Raw genomic sequence first — 21,848 nt, 5'->3', positions numbered from 1 at the left:
ATTATATGAGCAAAAGCTGTGTTTCTAAACCCCTTTCTTCATTTGGCATGTATTCGGCGCAATTTATCTCTGAGAGGAAAGTGGTAGAAACGTTGGAAAATTAGTTTTGGCGGTGAGAACGAAAAACGAGAAATTTGGTTGAATTTTAATAATTTTAATTTTTCCTTAAAATCAAAAGAATGATTACATTTTTTTTTTTTTTCTGGTCGGACTCAGTTACCATAGCGACATACTCAAAAGCTTAACTTTCCTCTGAAATGCGCTGGAGCCGCTCCTCTTCCTGGTTTGTGTAAACTCCCCCTTCCGAGCCAGAAAACCCATTTCAGGGTTTTCACTAAATCTGCTTTCTGAAACGGGTCTGAGAGGCGGCAGCGGGTGAGCAGTTAAAAGTTAGGAAATTTAGGGGTGTTTGATTCAAAACAAAAGTAAAGAAAAGAAACTTGCTCTCCTTCTGAAGAGTGCAACTTGATTGGCTGGATTTGGGTTTGACTCTTATCTGGATTGTTGTTTGGGTTCCTGGATGTTTATTCTGAATTTTATACCTCAAGCTCTTTATTACACTTAATAATTCAAATCTCAATAATAGAGATAGTCTTCTGATCTTTGCTGGAATCTGTCAGGCCCACCCTCCACCAGGGGCCTGTACAGAAGATCCTACTGCACCAGATCTCTTGGTGATCCAATCAGGAATCTGTTGTCAGAGATTGGACACGCACTTTTAAACAAGTCCTTGCCCATTGTAATAATCTATGACATTTGATATGAGACTCAAAACAGAAGGTCAGTGACCCGCATGCTGGCTCAGAGTTCTACCTTCTGAACGTCTCGGAGCCCTCAGCAGGCAGCACAGCACCTCACTTCATCAGGTGGGTCAAACGATCACAGCACATTTCCATCCTCATCCTTGTCATCCTCCCTGTAACGGGCTCACAAGCAGCTGCTGGTACATCACACACAGAGCAGCCATTTCTGACTGCAATGACAGATGTCACCACAAGAGGGCAATGAAGCCTTTCTGCTGGTCTGTTCCTCAATTCAGTGAGGCTCCATGTACAGACATTGAATTCTGACAAAATTTAAGTTATTGTGCTGGTCCCAAAACACATCCAAATGAAAAAGGTACCCTCGATGGCATGACCTTGACCTCCAGCATGACCCTGGCCTCCAGCACTACCGTAAGGACCCTGGAAGTTCTCTTTGACCAGGATTTGTCCTTTAACTCCAATATAAGGCAAATCTCCAGAACTGCCTTCTTTGGGGGATGAAGGTCATCTGATGTCACCTGTAAAGGGTTGCGCCTCTAAAAAATTATATTGTGTTCTACTGTGCAACAAAAGCAATAACAGAAGCATTAGACACACCGGTACAAACCTGAGTGTCTTCAGTCCTTCAAGGAAAAGGAGCACTGATGAAAGATTCACCGTGAAGACAAAAAGGTGTTTTCATTCCCATAGATTTACCTTCGTACCAAAAACACTGACTCCACCTCTTAGAACTGTCACTGTTCATTTAGCGTGTCCGAAGTTGTACATAAACGTGTTCATGCAAAAGTAAAGAGCAAAAATAACATTTTTCTTTTTTCAAGAGCTTCCTCGTTGCATGGCAGAGACTCCAGGGAAGTATCAGTTATTTTTATTAGACAAGAAATATAAGAAATGTATATTTTCGGTTTGGTGCGTCTAAAAATTTATGTCAATATTCTGGTTCAAAATTCTTTTCTTTTAGGTCAAGCAAAAATTCGGTTTCTTTGTTTTATCACTTCCAAGTAACATAACCAGGAACTCCAAACAAGGAGCAGGTATAAATATCAGACTGGAAATGTAGGACACGCCGCTTTATTCTACATAAATATTTTAAAGAAAAATTCATTGTTTTTGTCATACACAGGAAAAACATTTTGTACTTTTTCTTAGTAATATTAAAGTTATGTGACCTCAGGAGCCTTAATCTACCCAAACAGTTGGAAATTTCTTGTCATACTGTCTTCTATATTTTATAGGATCATTATCAGATATTAGTACCAGACTGGAAATATAGGAAACTCCTCTTTGTACTGCATCTTGTACTTTATGTGAATATTTTACTTGAAAAATTCCCTTTTTTTCCCCCGTCCCTTCAGGTTCAGGGGCTTGAAACCCCTAAAAAAAAAAAAAAAAAGTCAGAGAACAAATGATAAAACATGGCGCATTTAAAAGCAACTATGAGTCGTCGTCATCGTCATCTTCCGCTAATCCGGTTGGTCCGGGTCGGGGCAGCAGCCTCAGCAAGGACTGTGCAAGGGCTGCCCTCTCCCCAGACACTTCCGCCAGCTCTTCTGGGGGAATCCCGAGACATTCCCAGGCCAGCTGAGAGATATAATCCCTCCAGCTAGCCTGGGTCGGCCTCCTCCCAGTTGGGCATGCCTGGAACACCTCCTGAGGGAGGCGTCCTCACCAGATGCCCAAACCACCTCAACTGACTCCTCTACATGGAGGAGCAGCGGCTCTACTCTGAGTCTCTCCTGAAGGACTGAGCTTCTCACCCTGTCTCTGAGGGAGAGCCCAGCCACCCTGTGGAGGAAACTCATTTCGGCCGCTTGTATTCGCAATCTTGTTCTTTTGGTCATTACCCAGAGCTCATGACCACAGGTGAGGGTTGAGACCTAGATTGATTGGTAAATTGAGAGCCTCGCCTTTTGGCTAAGCTCCCTCTTTACCACAACGGACCGGTTTAGCACCCGTATCACTATGTATGCTGCCCCAATCCACCTGTCAATCTCCCGCTCCATCCTACCCTCACTTGTGAATGAGATCCCGCGATACTTAAACTCCTTTACCTGAGGCAGGACCTCCCCCCTGACCTGGAGTGGGCAGGCCACCCTTTTCCAGCTGAGGACCACAGCCTCAGACTTGGAGGTGCTGATTCTCATCCCAGCCACTTCACATTCAGCTGTGAACTGTCCCAGCAAGTGTCGGAGGTCGTGCCTAGATGGAACTAAGAGGACCCCATCATCCGAAAAAAGCAGAGATGACACCCTCCCACCATCAAACTCGACCCCCTCCACCACCTGGCTGCACCTAGAAATTCTGTCCATAAAGGTTATGAACAGAACGGGTGACAAAGGGCAGCCTTGGCTGAGTCCAACCCTCACTGGGAACAAGTCCGACTTACTACCAGCAACACAGACCAGACTCTCACTCCTTGAGTAGAAAGACTTAACGGCCCTTTGTAAGGGGCCATCCACCCCATACTCCTGGAGTGCCCCCCACAGGGTGCTCCTGGGAACACGGTCATAAGCTTTCTCCAAATCCACAAACACATGTGGACTGGTTGGGCAAACTCCCCTGCCCCCTCCAGCACCCTTGCGAGGGTGAAGAGCCGATCCACGGCCGGAATGAAAAACCACATTGCTCCTCCTCGATCTGAGGTTTGACTATCATCCTGACCCCCCCCCCCTCTCCAGTACCCTGGAGTAGACCTTTCCAGGGAGGCTGAGGAGTGGTGGGTGGTCCCTTTTCTTAAAGATGGGGACCACCACCCCGGTCTGCCACTCCAAAGGCACTGCCCCTGATGTCCACGTAATGTTGCAGAGATATATCTATCAAGACAGCCCCACAACATCCAGAGCCTTGAGACACCCAGAGCAGATCTCATCCACCCCTGGAGCTCTGCCACCGCAAAGTTGTTTTCACTACCTCGGCAACTTCTCCCCCGGAGACTGGTTAAATCCAGACAAATTTGCAAAAGAATCAAGACAACTAAAAATGTATTTGAAAGGTAGAATTTACAGAAATTACAATTTTACATAAGGGATATTCAAATGATGGATACAAGTCAGTTTAGGGTGATTTATGTGCTGCAGAAGAAGATAAAGATGAGACAAAAACGTACTCCACAAACACCTTTGAACAGTGAAGCGTCAACATGGACAGCGACAGGAAACAGGTTGCTGGTTTATAAGCAGCTAACTTTTTTCTCTTTCTGTGAATTTTAGAATAATAATTTTACACTTCTGTCTGTGGTTAACGGAAATGTTTGTTTTGAAGCTCAAGGATTGCACTTCTTAGCAATGTTGAGGTTGTTGGTGTTACTGTACATCCTTTACTTAAGCCCTTTGAGACAAACTGTTTGTGAAAACGGGCGATACAAATAAAATTGCTCACTTACTCCCAAACACAATTCAGTTCCACTCAGCTGTATTAAAAAAATAAATAAATTCAAAGATGTTTTATGACCTTAAAACTAGAAAATATTTTGTGAGAATATGCACGGGGCACACCTGCAACGGATCAGGGACAAAACTCATCGCTAGTATGGATGAAGACAAAATAATAAATTTATAAATGCATATAAATGAAGCTTTGGGAACAGAGACAACAACAATCACAGTTGTAAAATTCAGCTAGAAAATTAAATGACAATTTTCTTTTCCCAAAGTTTCTCTGTTTCATTTGTCTTTTTCATAATCTTCCATTACTGACTTAATAAACTGGTGTTTATAATTTGAAATGGGAGGGAGTTGCATGCGCGAGCTATAAAGTGAACTGGTCGTGTTCAGCAGGTTTCTTCACCCAAGCGCCCAACCCTGCTCTGTAGAAGGCTCTCAGCAGGGCCTGCTTAGCGCTGTGATACTCCCCCGCACCCTGCTTGGCTGCTTGGTAACTGATGGGTCTGATGGTTCTGATCCGCAAACTGGACGAGAGCTACGGGACATGGAGAGGAAGGCTTGTTCACAAACATTAAGGAAAATAGTCAATATTTTCATTTTATTTGGGGCAGCGGTTCTATTTTTCTCAGCGTGGCAGCATGTTACCTGGCTGTGCAGGCGTATCCAGCGGCTGTAGAGTGCGTGTTTGCAGAGACGGGATGGCCTACCCATATCATCCTTCCCTGTGGTGGCATTGATCACCTCCAGGCTTTGGTCTCCCACCATCCAGTTCACGCTGAAGTTGGGAGCTTTTCCTGGCTGACGAGCTTCAGCATTACTTATTCCTGCAGTTCGCAGATAAACCTGCGATTGAGATGCTTGTATATATACATCATATACTGCTAATATAGAGAATAATGATCAGCAGGGGTTCAAGCAGCATCACATACGAGACTTCAAGTAAGTGTTTTTATAATCGAATCAAGTCTACGCTGAAGCTGAGCACCACTCTGCATCATGGTGTACTCACCGCTGAGCAGGGGTCGGTTCAAGGTGAAAGAGGGAGGCAGGTTCTCCATGTCAGTAATCCTCTGGTACATGGCTCTGGAGAGGTGGTCAGCATGGTAGAGGCTGCCCAGGATGATGCTAGAGAAGTAGATGGGCTGGGTGAAGTAGCTCATTAAAGAACCCTGAAATCCCACCACGTTCCACCTGCACAGAACACAGACTCTGAGCCATGTACTCAAACCAGATTCTGGGTAATGTCAGTTCATGAACTCGTACTGTCAGCGCTTACATGAATGGGTGGGATTAGAACTTTAGGAATTCTGTTCTGCGTTCTGCAGCCAGAGAAAGGAACCCAAACCTGGCGATCTTGTCACTGCAGGACATGGTGAGCAGCCTCTCACCCTGGAGAACCCCGTCCCAGGTCTGAACAGCTTCACTGGAGTTCACTGGGATGGTTCCTTCCCCAGACTCGATTTTAGTCCGGAGTTGCCCGCGGGCCTTTCTGTTTGGATGTCTGTCCCCCTGATCTGATGAGAAAATATTCTTAAGGACCTACACACAAACGTACTAAAGATTCATGTTTAAATACTTTTCAATGTAGTAGTCAGACCTACGGCGCCGTAGGCTCACCCTCAACGCCAGCCTCATGAGGTGAAAAGATGCGAGCGTCCCCACAGGGAGAGGTGCTTATGTACAAGTGAAACTGGATCTTTTCCTTCAGCCTGAAGCCTTGTTGGTCATCACACCTGCTGAAGATGGATTGTTGGTGCTCCTCGTCGTTGTTACTAGAGGACAAGTGGCAAGACATCATCAATCTAAGTCAGTAAGCACATTTAGTCTCCACTCTGGACAACAGACTAAGACTCACAAATGTGCGCGATATGTTCCTCAAATAAGAAATATGTTACAAATGTGTAGAGTGACTGGTGCCTAATTCCTGGAGCTAACAAATGTTGCCATAATCAGGTTCTTCAGGTAAAAGACACAAGATGTATTTTCACGGCTGCTGCAGTGACTCACCTGAGCAAATGCTCCAGCTGGGAGTACAGGTACCTGATGAGGGACCGCCGAGCCACAATCTCAGCATGGCAGTCATTGAGGGCCAGACCCCTGTCACTCATGTATTCACCATTGATGCACTTGGTCCCGGTGGACACGCAGATGACCTGAGCCTCTTTCACCTCTTCTCCTGAAACATATGACAGTGATGGAGATTGTCCTCCTGTTTCCAAGCTAACTGAAAAATAGGGTCAGGCTTTATTTCTTAAATCTGTTCCCTCTCCATACACATGCAAAGAAAATAAATGTACTACTGGAGTATCTCATTTAATTAGCCAGGGCCTTATGCCTCAGCCTCATCCATACGGTATACTAGACTAGACCAGCTTAGTGCTCACAATCAAGATAATAAGAAGAAGCTCAGCTATTCATTGTTAATTGTGATGACAAAAAAAGGCAGCAATACCCGTTGTCATGACAACACCTGCCAAAACTTTCCTTCGAGCGTGTGGGGACGTGAAGTTTTCTGTCAGTTGTCCGAACTTGTCAACTATCAGACGAGCGACAGTATCGGCCAGGAGCTGATGAGGCAAAAGAATCGCAATGAGACAGAAGCATTTTCCGGAGCTGGGACATGTCTTCTATTCACCTGTGGGAGCAATTTAAACAGCTGCATCAACAATTAAAAGAAATAGGTTTAAAGTAAAGGACAAAGTAAGGTAAGTATCTTCCTTACCTGTGGCAGGTGCAGCTGCAGACCCTCTCTGGGTATAGGCTGTTGGGACGGTGCCTGTTCCAGCTGCATGTTATAAAGAGAGCATAGAGCAGCTTGGGCTGCCCGGGCTTTGGCCAACCTCTTATTCCGTCCAGAACCCTGGAAATTCTGACCATCCACAGTCACTGATACTACAAAGTTCTTAGCATGGTTCTCGCCACTCTCGGACACAAAGTCATACTTGAGACCCATACGCAATTCATTGAGGATCATGACAGGGTTCTTTCCACTTGCTGGAGGTAAAGGGGCCTGGAAGAGGTGTGGGACTGGGGAGGGTAGAAATGGATGTTCTGTTCCAAGTGGGCTGAAGGAACAATTACTGTTAGGAGCAATCCCTCCCGGGGGAGGAGTCTCAAAGGCAAACAGCATGTTGGGCAAATCCATCAGATCTGAGGTGAAATCAGTGTGAATGGACAGAGTGCGACCCGTGGACATGTGGGCTTCAGATGTGTTGGGGAACTGGAGGAAGGCATGTAGAGCTTTCTCTGCTGTGTCCAGCTTGGCCTTCTTCTTGGTCGGACCTGAGCCCTTGAAGAGCTGCCCGTTGACCTCCACAGTCATCTCAAAGACAGGTGCATGGACCGGCCCGGTTTGAGAGAGCAGTGTGTACTGCAGTCCCGGCTTGATCTCGTTCAGCTGCATCAGGGCATTCTTAGGTCCAGACTCTTTCTTATGCTTTTTAGGCCTGTAAACAGAATGTTTATGGCCCTCCTCTAAGGTACGTTTCCTCCGACCCCCAGCAACCCTCTTTGGTAGTGGAGCATCCTCAGTTGCACTCCTCTTTTTGGAGACAAGGTTGTACCAGTTCCGATTTTCCTTGACATCTGTGCTGGAAGAACCTGCAGTGCCCAGAAAGAGTAACTTGCAATGTGTTCGCTGCAGGATCTGGTAAATGTAACATGTAGACTCTTTATGTCTTTGCAACTGATGTGTGTTTCTTAATCATTCTCTTATAAGGTGAGACTGGAATTAGAACAGTGGCAGTCAGTTATAATGTATTTGTGAATATTCTCAGTTTTCCAGGTCATCGTAATCCTCAAAAAATGATCAAACTAGGCAACTGGGCTCAACCTCTTTTAAGTGAAGATGTTTTGCCTCTCATCCAAGAAGCTTCTTCAGTTCTAAAATTCTGGTGGGAAGTATCAGGTATATAACCACCCAAGGGGGTGGTGGCAGAGAAAAAAACAAGTGGTCGTCAGGCCAGAACAACAGGCTCATTAGGTGGTGATGTGAGTCCTTGGCCTGAATTTCGGGTCGTTACCCCTCCCAGCCCTCTTAGGAGGGTCATTCAGGTCACCTGAATGAAGGCGTGAAAGCTGGCTGCACCTCCTGGGGAGGGATCTAAGGACGGCATTGTAGGTGGGTGACAAGTGGTGTCTGAGGCCCTCTCCTCTGTTCAAAGATGGACGTTCTAGTTTGACATGAATGGCTTCTTTCACCCCTCTTTCAGAGATGATGGTTATCTGTCCTCTCTGGCTAGAACGCGTACCTTGTGGTCTTCAAAGGAGTGCCCCTTCTCCTTGAGGTGGAGGTGGACTGCTGAGTGTTGGCCTGTGGTTGTGGCCCTCCTGTGTTGCGCCATGCGTTTGTGCAGTTGTTGTTTTGTCTCCCCTATGTACAGGTCCGAGGACTTCTCATTACACTGGACTGCATAAACAACATTACTCTGTTTATGCCTTGGACCCTTGTCTTTAGGATGGACAAGTTCTTGGCTCAGGGTGTTGCTGGGTTTAACAGACGACACCTGGGTCACTATCAGGAAAAGTGAAGTGGAGCCTTTCACTGAACACCTTAACTCAGTGGACAAGAACATCACATTCACGAGGGACAATGTCAAAGACAACTGTTTGGGTTTTCTAGACTGTGCGGTACACGTTGAAAACAATGGGGAACTTAACATTGGGGTCTACAGGAAACCCACCCAAACGGATCAGTATCAAATTAGGGGTCATCCGAACTCTCAAACACAGAGCACAAAAATCCCTTCCAAAACAGATGAAGGGAACACAACCACATCCACTCAGCTCTCCAAAATTGTGGTTATCTGAACTGGACTTTCATTAAAACTGCCAAGAAGCCCAGGAAGGATAAGAAAGATGAAGCCCAGAAGAAGAGGAGCATTGTCATCCCATATGTGGCAGGAGTTTCAGAGAAACTCAGAAGGATCTTTAACACACATCAGATCCCCGTGCACTTTAAGCCCAGCAATGCCCTGAGGCAAGAACTTGTCCATCCTAAAGACAAGGGTCCAAGGCATAAACAGAGTAATGTTGTTTATGCAGTCCAGTGTAACGAGGAGTGCTCGAACCTGTACAGGGGAGACAAAACCACAACTGCACAAACGCATGGCGCAAGAAACTGAGGCCAACGACTCACATCACCACCTAATGAGCCTGTTGTTCTGGCCTGACGTCCACTTGTTTTTTTCTTTGCCACCACCCCCTTGGGTGGTTATATACCTGATACTTCCCACCAGAATTTTAGAACTGAAGAAGCTTCTTGGATGAGAGGCAAAATATCTTCACTTGCAAGAGGTTGAGCCCAGTTGCCTAGTTTGATCATTTTTTGAGCGTCAGTTATAATTAGATCGATACCAGTGTATAACACGAGACAGATCGTCTGTTAAATATGTCTCCAGGAGGAACTTCTGTCTTTTGGGAACACAAATCAACAGGTCCTGTTAACAAAGCTGATGTAACTTCATATAATTTGGCTTTGGGGCAAATCAGTTGAAGGTCCAGCTATGATGTTGGTCCAGCGTCAATATGGTTGATACAGAAACTGAGAGAGTTGGAATTAACGTCTCAGTGGAGGGATAAACTATGAACAACTTATTATTCAGCAGTTTCAGATTTTATGGAATTTCCAAAGGAAACATGATTCAATATGGTAAAGTGTGATTATTTTAAAATAATTCTTTATTTTTATTTTCTATATAATTTTTGTCTTTTCTCTGGCTACAATTACAAACAAAGAGCTCTTTTAAAAATAAATTCCCACTGGACTGCAGTCAATCCCATGCTGACTTCAACCTGATTGGACCAATAAGCAACCTGTAATATATAAATGGACTTACTCATGCTTGAAGATCCGTCAGAAGGCTCCCAGTTCCCACTGGACCTGGAGGAAACACCCAAATATGACATCATAACTGCCGGTAAGTTTTACACGATCATTATCATTAAGTTCCCTTGCCAACTGTGTTCATTTTTGAATCTTTGTTATGACTTATAGTCTGAATTTCCATTAGTGACTCAAATCACAAGTATTGCAATTCATTAATAGATTGTAAAGCTGGAAAACTGTAAAGACCATTTTGTAGTTTTTGTAGGAGAAGAACAAATTTAGGGGTGGCGTGTATCTGAACATAAGTGTATGTCCCGCAAGTGCTGCTGATGGGCTAGTCTAAACTAAAATTTACATTTTGAAGTAAATGGACTCATTATTGTAATAATAATTATCATGAATCGTTCCATCATTTAAAAATTGCTATAGAAATTGCATAATTTTAATTGTGACTTAGACATTGCTGGCACACTCAGAAAAACATTGTTTGTATTGCATGTTATTTTTATATTAATAAATTGAACAGTGGCCCTGCGTTGGACTGGCGACTTGTCCAGGGTGAACCCTCTTGCCCGAAAGCCCCTGGGATAGGCTTCAGTCCCCCCCGCGACCCTTAACAGGGTAAGCAGAAGAAAATGGATGGATGGATGGATGAATATTTGAATAGTGTTCATTGTACAGTTAAAGCTTTAACTGTGTTGAGCTGATGTCCTTCAGAATAAAGGTCTCATTATCTGTTCCTCTGGTTCATTCTTTACTGGTTTCTTCATTCTTGGAGCTTTAATCTGTACAGTCAGTCCAAAGAACAAGTCCCCAGAGTGTTGTTGAATTTTGAGGCCATTTGACCGGCTGTCTCTTACTGTATTGGAAAATGTCTGTCTTCATGGAGGCAGCTTTACACACACATTAAATCCTGCACAGGAAGACACATGCTTTCACACATGAACTTTCCCCTCTACTCTCCAAATTCCCAGTGCAACCAGTGTAGGTAGCATCATCATGATTTCATATTCTGTATGTCCATACAACACAATTTCTATTCAAATCTCACTCAGAGTGAGTGACGATGGAACATAATTGTGATAGTCATTTCATTGTAGACTGTCAATGACTATGGGGGCGGAAAAATGGTGCAAGGGGCACCTGTCCAGTAAGAAGGTGACCCTGTCCACCTACAGTCAAGGGTCCAGTCCATTCCTGAAGACCCCTATGTGATAATTCCAAATTCCTTTTCTTATCATATTTAAGATAAAGTGAAGGTGATGCAACACATGCTTGAGATTACTCATTCCCTACTTGCCCACCAAAATGATACAGAATAAAATATAGAAATGAATCCAAAATCAGAGAACCTCTACAAAATGAATCACACATTGTACCAGCATTAACCTGAAGACCAAGCTTTCCTTACACCAGTTACCCTACTATGAAAAGATGTAACATTAACTTAAGTCAACTAATTAAAAACGTGGCAGCAAGACTATTGAAAGCCAATGGAAGACTCCACCCCCCCTGTTAGCATTAAGAGAGGAGAGGTTAATTCCCATTTAGCAACCGGCTGTCCCTCCTGCATCAGATTTGAACCCATACCATACTGGTCAAGTCTGTACACTGATGGGCTTTGACACTTCACAAGATCGCAACACTGGTGACATGTGAGTAACTCCTTTTATCTCTTTAATAGCCACATCATGCCTCAGCAACCAGTGCCACACTGCATCTCTGTCGGTCAGTCTCCCCAGAGGTCACATACTTCTGAGAAACGTGGCAGAAATGTTGCCAGATACACAATGAATCCAATGAACCTCTTAACACCCTTGTGTTTGAAGGCATGGGCACATCCCACACAGCAGTAACCATCTCTGGGTCACCCTTTGAGACCTGCTAAATGAACATGGCCATGAAAGCACACCGCTATAACTTTCAACTAGAGGTTCCTGACATTGAGCAGAGCTAGCAGCTTAGCATCACCGCAGCCAATGACCAGAATATTGTTTTCTCAAGACTCCACCTACTCAAGTCCCTCCAGCAGCTCATGTTGTTTTCTGTTGATAGAACTCTGGGCAGCTGACATTGAAAAAATTGAGTTTTAACCATCTTTTCAGGCCACGGGTATCCAAGATTGTCATGAGGCTCCTCCTAATACAATTTGCACTGAAGGAAGGCATCTCCCACATCAACTGGCATGAAAACCTTGGTTTTTAGCAGCTTATAAAGCGTCAGTATTGTGTAGTGTAGGCGCTTCAATGCCAAAATTAGGGAGAATTTCCAACAGGCCAGTAAAAACATCCTGACAAGTTCTGATCACTGAGCTCATGATGAAGGGCATTTGGAGGCTGTTATTCACTGAGTGGACTCACTCAGAACTTTGGTGGAATGGTGAAATTAAAGTCTGTTTGTATCTGATGTCCGTACCAAGCATTGCATCATGAAGCGCCCAAGGAATGGGAGACCTTTGCTTGAGTACAGTCTCGGATCTGCACTGCTTGGCTCTACCCTTTGCTCTGGGCCACAGCCTCTTCTTGTCTCTTGTCTTGAGTCACTAAAGAGTCCATTGCTACACCTTCCCCGTTTGCCACAGCCAAAAACGTAGCCCTGATAAATCTCCTTCTTAGCAGGCGTGAAATACCATTCCCGTGCATCCAGTTGTTGGGCCAACACAACCAGGAGGAGAGATTAATTCAGAGATTTGACGATTAATGCATCTGAAGAAAGGACTTTCGGCCTTTGAGGCCCAACACGCCTTTCAGAAGCCTGCAGTAAGAGTCACCACACGATCTCAAACAAAGGGTCGTAAAAAGGGGGATCATCTCTGGCCATTGACCCCACCGCCCAAAATCCGCGCCCCGCTTGACCGGAAGTTCGCATGCTGCACCACCATTGGCTGAGAGCCAGCACGGCCCACGGGAAGTGACATCACCAATCTGACCAAATAAAGGTACAGGACCAAGAAAGGCTTGCTGTCTTCTCATCTTGGCCTGGCAGTGTACTGGACGGCGAGAACTCCGCAGTCGGACACCCCCCCCCCCCCCCACACACACACATATCCAGACAAGACGCCGTTGAGCCACGCTACCCGCGTGAATTGGATGCTGGGTGAACGAAAGCTCAGCCAAGCTTGTTCACCCCTCCACCAGTCGACTGCAGCAGATCCATGCAGGCTGCCCGCCGCTGTTTCTGCTCCCCTCCGACCCAAGCTGGACCCGCACACCGGACCAGCGGAGGTTGAATCCCTTACCGCCCCACCGGACCAAGTAAGGATTCCCCTAACTAAGCATTTTCTGGGCAGAGAAACAGCTTATTTTGTGTTCATATAGTGTCTACAAATGTACTGTTTTGAGACGGAAGTCCTATGAACAGCAGATGCTATGCTACGCTACGGCATTATGCTGTAACTACTGAAACTCCACTCCACGCGTTATATCTCGGGAGTAACCACCCCCGGGCATTATTACCCTCTGTTTTAGCCCAGACGCCGCCCGCTAGCACACGTGCTAAGACTACAGAACTGTACATTGTATTGGCCTGTAGCCTCACTTTGTGCTAACGCCCTCCTCCTGGTGCTACACCAGACAATAACTATCTGCATTTCCGCCACGGCATTAGCATCACTGATTGTCTGTGATCTTGTTACTTTCGTTTTGGTTCCACACCCTACGCTGCTAACTAGCCAGCCTCAGCTGTTAGCCTCCGCTGCTAACGCTGACTGGTTGCTGGGCAACCAGGTTCCCCCCCTTCTCTCTTTGGTACACTAACACACACACGTTATCGCTTTGTATCCTTTGGTTAGACTGAACCATTATATCAACGTGTTGCTGATTGATTGATGCATTGTGTTTAATAAACCCTTTTTATTATAAGAGAGAAGTCGCACTGTCCTTTGTGTACAAAACTGTGGTCACGTGTCCAAGTAATGGCCAGCGCTTGGACCTCACCCTACCAAGATCAGAGTTGTCCCTATTAAGTTGATATTACTGAATATTGACTGTTTAGTGGCTAAACTCTGTTTGAGACTTACATTTTTCCAAATTTGGTCAACATTTTAGTTTCCCTGAACTAATCAGGTTGGTGCCCCGATTTATCAATATCTAATATTAATTAGTAATTTTATTTAATAATCAATAATTATATTCATAATGACTGATTATTATTATTTTTGACCAAATCGCTCCTCAAAGCACAACACAGTATAGCTGCCACGACCCTGTGACAACCTGCAGTGATGGTCAAGTTGTGTTTGGAGACACGACCCCGTTCTGCTCCCATGACACTCTCTCTCTCTTCAGTCCAATCCAAAATGTAAAGTTAAATTTTCCTGGTCTTCAACATCACTCTCCTCTTCGCAAAGCGGCCAACTGCTCCGAGATGGTTTCCATCTTGCGTTTCAGTTCAAGAGTCTGTTGTTGCCCCGCTCTGCCAACCTCAGTAATTGCGTTGTAAATGACGGTCAATTGTGGAGATCCAGGTCTGGTGGCAGCCGTTGTCTTGCCAATTTTGCGGTATGTGAGGGCACCTCCAAGTCCGAGGAGGAGAAGCCCCACAACCATGAATCCAAATACGTAGAGGTCCTCCACGTCCTCCACGGAGAGTGGCGTCAAGCACGCGGCACGCCAACTCCCCCAGGAATCGAGGACGTAGCCCGCAGCGTCGGTTCCAAGCAGACAGGCAGGTTCCTCCGATCCTGATTTCCTTGTCGAAAATATGGTGTCACTAGCGTTGAGAGACCAGCTGATCAATTCCATGTTTAGTTTTAGGTGGAGAGCTCACAGCTGCGTTGGATAGAAGTTGACACAAAGAATGACAGTCAGACAGAAAAGAAGAGGAGGAGTGAGGAGGAGTGCGACTGCTCTCGCCGAGTCCCAATGCTCATATTCAGCATGGAATATCTCTTTGCATAACTGCGCACTTATCTCCCTGAAAATACAAGAGTTGTTATGTGGTTCTCCATCTCATTGTGGACAGAAACTCTTTCAGCATAAATGGAGCTGCATAACAAAAAGGGAAAACACCCACCACACCTACTTTTTATAGTATATAGTTGTGAACACTTGAATATTTAATCTAAATTGTACCATTTATGCAAGGTTTGGATGGAACTCTGGGAATGCAAAACTTGTGACGTAGCCCTCTAGTTTGAATGGCATTTGGAACCTTTTCTCACCTTTTCAACATTTAAAATGCTTCATTGAGCGTGTTTGTTTGTTTTTTAAATTTTCATTAATAATTTTCAACTGGGATTTTGTGATTTGGGGTAAACTGTATATTTACTTGCCTTCAATGATCTATCATTGATAAATGTACTGTGTATGTTCTAACAGACAAGACATGAGGACAAATCCCAGAAAATCCAGAGATCCAAGAAGATCTCAAAACTAAAAACAAAAAAACAAAAATAAAACAATAATTCAGGTTGTGATGTGTGTACTTTTACAGGTTCACAGGTATTCAAATACTTCAGTGTTAGAAGACACATTTGTGAGTCCCCAGCATGATGTACAAATTGCCGTACACGTTGTAGAAATCTAACTTTATTGTTCATTTCAGTATATTTTTTTTGACCGTCACGTTCATTTTTCCCTCAAGTGGATTGTTCTTCCTGATACATTTGGGATTCCACTGTGTATTTGTGGGTTATTTTTCCCGGTTTTGAGGTGTAAAAGCAGTCGGAGTTGTCATCCTCTATATGGAGCAACCGACAGCTGCGTGGAACGTCCCAGTTCCCTCAAAGCTCAGAAAAAGCTTACATTGCAATAAGGTCATCGCTAAGAATATAGAAAAGTGGAACTGCTTTTAAATAAAATTGGGACACTAGATTCTAGCATGCTTGCTAAAGCGGCGACGGCCGATATTTAATTGCAGAGATTACAGGATTACGTTTTCAACCTTAAAATACTGAAGCAAAGCAAGAGAAGAGCACAAATTGAGTTTTTGTATTGTAAAGCATCTGCAACGATTTATCCATCCCCTCCCTATTTTACTCCCCGTCTTCGTGAATCCGTCTGCACAACAGAGAAAATGATTTGAAAAAAGCAACTGGTCTAAAAACTGGAATTAGCCTGAGCTGCTAATTCTCTCCTCCGCGGAGGTCTGATATCTGGGAGCAGAGAAAGATGGGAATTGGTTCAAACTCCTTTAGCAGACACTTACTTAGCGTCCACAAATGGAGAAACCAGAGCTACGAGTTCTACCATCATTACAGTGTTGCTTAGTAGCAAATCAAGAATTTTAAAAACTTGACAAAATATTTTAAAAATCTGCTCATGGCTTATTTTTATTTTGCAGCTGTCTCAGGCTTTTTCATTACATATTTAATTGAGAACAGTGTTCAGGAACCAAACAGACAACAACAAAATTACTACGTCTTAACACATGAAATCCTGAAATGAGACCTAGTTTAGATTAAGAAAACACATTTTTGATGATGTTACACAAAGACTTGCAGTTCTACTTTTTATTGTTTACTTTACCCTTTGGGGGGGGGAAACTTGGCCCAATGTGGGCTCAGGGACACGTCTCTGTATTTACCTGTGGCTCCATCTGCTACATCGAAATAATCGACTCAATAAATAAATACTAACTCGGGTGCTCTTGAAATATTCATCACTGCGACGTGAGTCGTATCAAATTAAACAGCACAACTTGACCTCTGCGCAACAACGTGATGGGGTTAAAAAGGAATTTGGATAAAATGAACGAAACGTTACAGCTAACGAGCTAACGGTCGCACCCCAACTGGGGCTGTGAGATTGTCTGCAAATTGTCAAATGTGATGTTTGAAAAATAAAAAATTTAAAAAATACAATCGGATTTTTGAAAAAAGTACAAGAAAAACAGTTTTTCTCGAACTACATCCTTCTACCTTTTACAGTCATATTTAATGAGTAGCTTTTTATTAAAGTGTTTTTCTGATGCATTATATTTATTTATTATTTAATGGAGATGTTACATTGAACTAAAATTTTCTATTGCTAAAACGTTCCAAAAGGTTGTTTTAAAAAAAAAAAAATCAGATTAAAACAGTCTTTCTTCTACAGCAAATCTCAACTTTTCCCTGTAAATTTACACCCTTTTCATTTAAACTATCATAAACAGCGTTTGCTTTGATTAAAACAAGTTTTTAAGATAAAGTATTTGTCTTCAGGTTAATATTCAGACATCTACGTGACAAATACATGTTACAAATGTGTGAGTTTAACTATATTCAACCGTATAAACGTCCTTGTAACAGACAATGACGCCACACTTCGTCGAATAAACATAAATGACGTTTAATTACCGGCAACACACACAAATAATACATTGATTCAAACACTGACTCATTTGAGCCGACACATCAATTTGTCGACACACTGCAGCAGAAAGTCTATTAGTTTCAGTGTTTGGTTCTTTTCTTGAGTTTATTTTTAAAGGTACTGCACTTTGCTGTACTCATATATTTGTGGTTCTAGTATTGTGCGTTTACAGTAATAAGGACCAAAGTTATATCTGACAACATTACTGGAAAATGGAATTTCTATATACGATATGTAATAATGGGCTGCTGACTTACGGTGAGCTCCGGGGAGAGGTGCCGGCGTCCCCCGCTGAAGACCGGTCCGGTCAGCAGGTGTGAGGCGGGCTCAGCTTGCACTCAGCTCCGGAGGTGCAGGCGGCGCGGCATCACTGGCCGGAAAAACCCCGGACACCTAAACTCATCATCATCCTCTAGGAGGAGGGTCCATCCGAGTCAGTCCTCCAGAGGCCTGAGTGACCCCAACAATCTCCCAGACACAGGATATAATCAGTAGTGTGAGTAGAAATACTCTATTACATAAGTATTATGTTAGCTATATTCTTTATAATGTACCTGTATATTTCCTTCCAAATGATAATGATGAGTTTTGACTCTTTTTTTTTTTTTTTTTACCTAAACTTTCTCCAAAACGAATCAGAACCTTATCATTTATTAAAACGTCTCATTCAAAAATCGTAATTTTTCCAACATAAATCATAAAAATGGAAGCAAACAAACCACGTTAGCAGTCCTGTATTGTTAAACATATTAGCTGAACAGTATAAAAACTCTATGACCTGATTGATGATTCTCTTGCATGACTTGTGTGTGTTTTCTCCATGAGAAAATGCTACTGTGTTTTTGAAAATTTTGGTCATAATGGTTTTGGAGTGCGTGTCTTTCTTCTGGTAAAAAGTCTGTTGTGGTTTCACACATCTGGGACTTTAAATTCCTCCTTTCCCCTCCCCATGTTGTGGACAGTTACAGTGAATATTCTTTATTTCTTCATTTTACTTTGTTTTTTTTGTTTTTTTATCTCCCAGCAGTAACGGGCACATATCCCAACATTATTTGCCGATGTTTCCTTCTTTTTTATGTTTTATATTTTAATGTTTCTGTATTACTATTCAGAGCATTTAAAAATATATGAGCCAAAACAGCAGCAGCTCTCTTTAACGTTCGGAACCACTACCATCTATTAACATTCCTTCCTATTTTTGAAACTTATTACAAATTCATAGCTTAAACTTTCCATGTAAGCATGGTTTGGGAACACAAAGGGATCCAGTTGTGCTGTGGCGGACGTTCGAATCAGAGCTGCACTAATCTCCTTTGACCTTTGAATATCTGTGAGTCCGCTATTAGCATGGAGATGAAAACCCAAGATTGATCATCGGAATAATAAATCTTCATGAGCTCAGTTAGAAGACATTTCACACCAAAAGAGTTGTAATTGTGCCTGGAAATCACATTTTAACAATCTGCAGTAAATTTCTTTTATTAGATTTAATTTCTCTCTGTATGGGATAATTGCATGATTATCTACCAAAGCTTTTTATCCCCTTCTATTTTCACTTTCCACCTCACTGACTGGTTGTTCAGCTATGAAGGGGCAATGGAAAAAAGAATGAACATGAATCAGATCTTTAGATGGGTTATGGAGGGATTAAACCCTGCTGCAGTTCAAAAAATGAGTTTGGAAAAGGGATTTAGGTTCATCATCTCCAACAAAATCAAAAGAGTTGAGTGTGAGATTAGTTATATTCAGAAGGTTATGATACACTGACGGATCCGTAAATCAAACAATTACTGGAAAATTCCTGATAGTAGGGAAAACAAAGTCCTGAGGGACGTGTGCTAGATGTCAGGCACTGTGACAGACACTACCAAATCTGTAATCTGTAATGAAATTCTTCCTGTGATTAATGCCACTTTGTAACACTAGTTCATTCATAATTTACAAAATCATATATTTTATGTTTTACCAACTTTTAAAGAAACGCGTATATCGTCTGTCCTCCCTCGAGCCGGACAGGACGATAGATACCCTTCCCTCTTCTGTGCTGCAATAGGGAGCTACAGACCGTTAGCTTAGCACAACGAATGGCAGTGGCTGGGAAATGTGTATGGACAATCGGTTCATCTAACGCGGAAAATGATCCAGGAGAATACAGATTACATATTAAAATCTCATTAAGATCTGTGAATCTGAAAAGATGAGGCAGTTTCTTCATTAGACCGTCAGATCCACGGTGTCTAACTTTGTGCCGGGGTTGGAAGGCAGCAGTGAGACGATGCCTTGCAACCAATTTACTGCTCAATTGCCAAGCGCTCTGCGCTAAGAGGCACATGATGATGTCCGACCGCCAACAGCATCATTACAGCTACAATTTCTATCTAAATACTCGCCTGCTGTCACGATGCAATGAAGTCAACCTGCATGAAACAATTAATCACCAAGCTTGATGTGGAAAATATATACAGTGGAAAACGGGTTAAGATCGGCTGAAATAGTGCAACACAGCAAAGTGTTGACGATTTCAAGAGGAGCAGAGTAGATCAGATAGACGCACAGAGAAAGAACAAAAATACTTGAGACGCGTCACGAGAGCTGTTCGCAGCAGAGGGCCAAACACACAAAGGTGACCTTTCTCTCCATACCCACTCCCCTCCAGCTCCAACACATCTCTGACAAATGTGGAAGACAATTACGGAACACCTGACCCAGAGAGGCAGTTCAGTTCAGGGCTTTCATCGTCCCTCTCGGGGAATTTTGATTTGCAGTTGGCTGTATATTAAAAAAAAAAACAATAACCCACAATAAACCAGGGACAAAGGACTTCCTCAACACAACTGAACTTGATTGAAGGAATCCTTATGAAGATTAAAAGCGGAAATACCATTCAAGGTTGATTCTAAAAAATGTCTGTCAGTGAGAAATGGTCATCCATTAAAGCAGTCATTCAGAATTCACAGTGCCAAAAAAGAACCTCAAGAATTGTGGGCGTTAATTGTGCTGATTACATATAGAACAGAAGAGAATTTATATCTGTTCCTATTTGTGCTTAGTCTAAGGAGCTGATCCGTGCTGGAACAGGCTGGGCTGCAGCCAACACCACTGACTGGTCCTGTTCCGGAATGAACCTGCCGCAGCCTTCCCCAGACACTCTGCCTGTTCTGGCTGAGCAGACACAATTGCTGCAGTTTTCCCTAGAGACTGTACCCACTTTGGCTGGGCAGATGAAACTGCTGTAGCCTACCCTAGTTCCTGTTTTGGCTGGGTGGACGAAACCAGTGCAGCCTTCCCACGCAATGTACCTGTTCTGGCCGGGCCAAAGCCAACTCCTCGGACTGGTCCCGTTCCCACTGGGCACACCAAGCCGCTGTGGCCAACACTTCATAAGAGTCCTGTTCCTATTGGGTGGACGACGCCGCTGCAGCTCATCATCACATTGCCCCCGCTTTCGGCCTCCAGAGGGGTTCCTGCTTCGCCGTCGGCCTCCAGAGGGTTTCCACCATGGGTCAGTCAATACCACCATGCCTCAGTTAAGCATCAGGGGAGGCATATAACTGGGGGAGCTTGGAGATCAAGTGGTTTATGTATTGAGAAGGTAAGAGAAGTGTCAGCAGTGTTGTATACAATTGTGTATTATGCAGGAATTCTGGACTGCTTTCAGCTTTTAGATAATTGTCCACCTACTGTTGAAGGCAGGAGCATGGTTTTATGAATCCGGAATATGAATCTGAGATGATTTTGCCATTTGTGCTCACATAGGTCCATTGCGATTATTTTTCAGGGCCATTCTGTAAATAGTGTGGAAATGAGAGGTTCCTTTTGTTGAGTTCTCCTAAATCGACAGCACACCTGACATGATGTCACGAGTTTGTATGTTTCCACCGAGTCCAGCCCACTACAGTGAGGCTCACGCGCTTGCTCTGTGCATACTCTCTGGCCCCGGAGCACATCATGTTTTTTATTCAGGCTTTCCCCTCTCATTGACCTTGGCATGACAATCCTGCTTACTCTTAGGATAAGGCCTTTGTGTTTGACAGCTCAGATTTCACTTGAACATACATGTATGACAAGGCATCTAGGAGCATATTCTTCTACTGGGTTGAAACTTTGAGCCTCACAAGGAGCCTCTGGTACCATAGAGTAATGTTGTCCAGGCTGTAACTGTTGAGGGGCATGAGGCTTGTGGTCGCTGACTAACTTGAGCTGCTCCAGTCCATTAAGGTATCTGTCATTTTCTAATACGAACACCAGAGCTTCTTTCTGTGTTTGAGATGTGTGACAGGTTTCCACTGCTCCCCATGGAGTTGAAGTAGCCCCCAGTCCATGACTGCTTGTGTCAGCTGATACAGCAGTTGGTTCGTTCATGTCATAGGAGACTAGTACTGGCCCGGTTGTTAACAGCTCCTTAACGTGTTCAAAGGCTGCCTGTACCCGACTTCATGTCCATATGTTGTTGTTTTTTTGTTTTGTTTTTCTCAGGAACTCATACAGGCTGCACGGTGGTGCAGTGGTCAGCACTGTCACCTCACAGCAAGAAGGTTCCAAGTTTGAGTCCTGGCTCCATCACAGGATCTTTCTGGGTGAG

The 21,848-nt window shown here is 43.7% G+C and overlaps 1 protein-coding gene across 2 annotated transcripts; it reads right to left on the bottom strand.

Moving 5' to 3' along the window:
* Positions 1–3,794: 3,794 nt before the first annotated feature.
* On the bottom strand, positions 3,795–18,535 carry LOC147272406 (double-stranded RNA-specific editase 1-like). Of its 2 annotated transcripts, none has more exons than XM_086212352.1 (10): positions 17,524–18,535; positions 9,985–10,028; positions 6,870–7,747; positions 6,600–6,714; positions 6,155–6,323; positions 5,765–5,919; positions 5,493–5,661; positions 5,157–5,338; positions 4,793–4,971; positions 3,795–4,682 (listed from the first exon to the last, which is right to left on the bottom strand). In XM_086212352.1, the coding sequence occupies exons 2-10, from the start codon at positions 9,986–9,988 to the stop codon at positions 4,512–4,514; spliced, it is 2,022 nt and encodes a 673-aa protein (XP_086068478.1). In that variant the 5' UTR covers positions 9,989–10,028; positions 17,524–18,535; the 3' UTR covers positions 3,795–4,511. The 2 variants fall into 2 exon arrangements, with proteins under 2 accessions (XP_086068478.1, XP_086068558.1); XM_086212432.1 differs by having other exon boundaries at positions 5,157–5,272.
* Between the last annotated feature and the right edge of the window lie 3,313 nt (positions 18,536–21,848).

Source organism: Aulostomus chinensis, chromosome 1 (assembly GCF_037954235.1).
Source record: "Aulostomus chinensis isolate RoL2024-O1b breed Wild chromosome 1, RoL_Achi_v1.0, whole genome shotgun sequence".
Classification (NCBI taxonomy): domain Eukaryota; kingdom Metazoa; phylum Chordata; class Actinopteri; order Syngnathiformes; family Aulostomidae; genus Aulostomus; species Aulostomus chinensis.
This window is presented reverse-complemented; position numbering and strand designations above follow the sequence as displayed.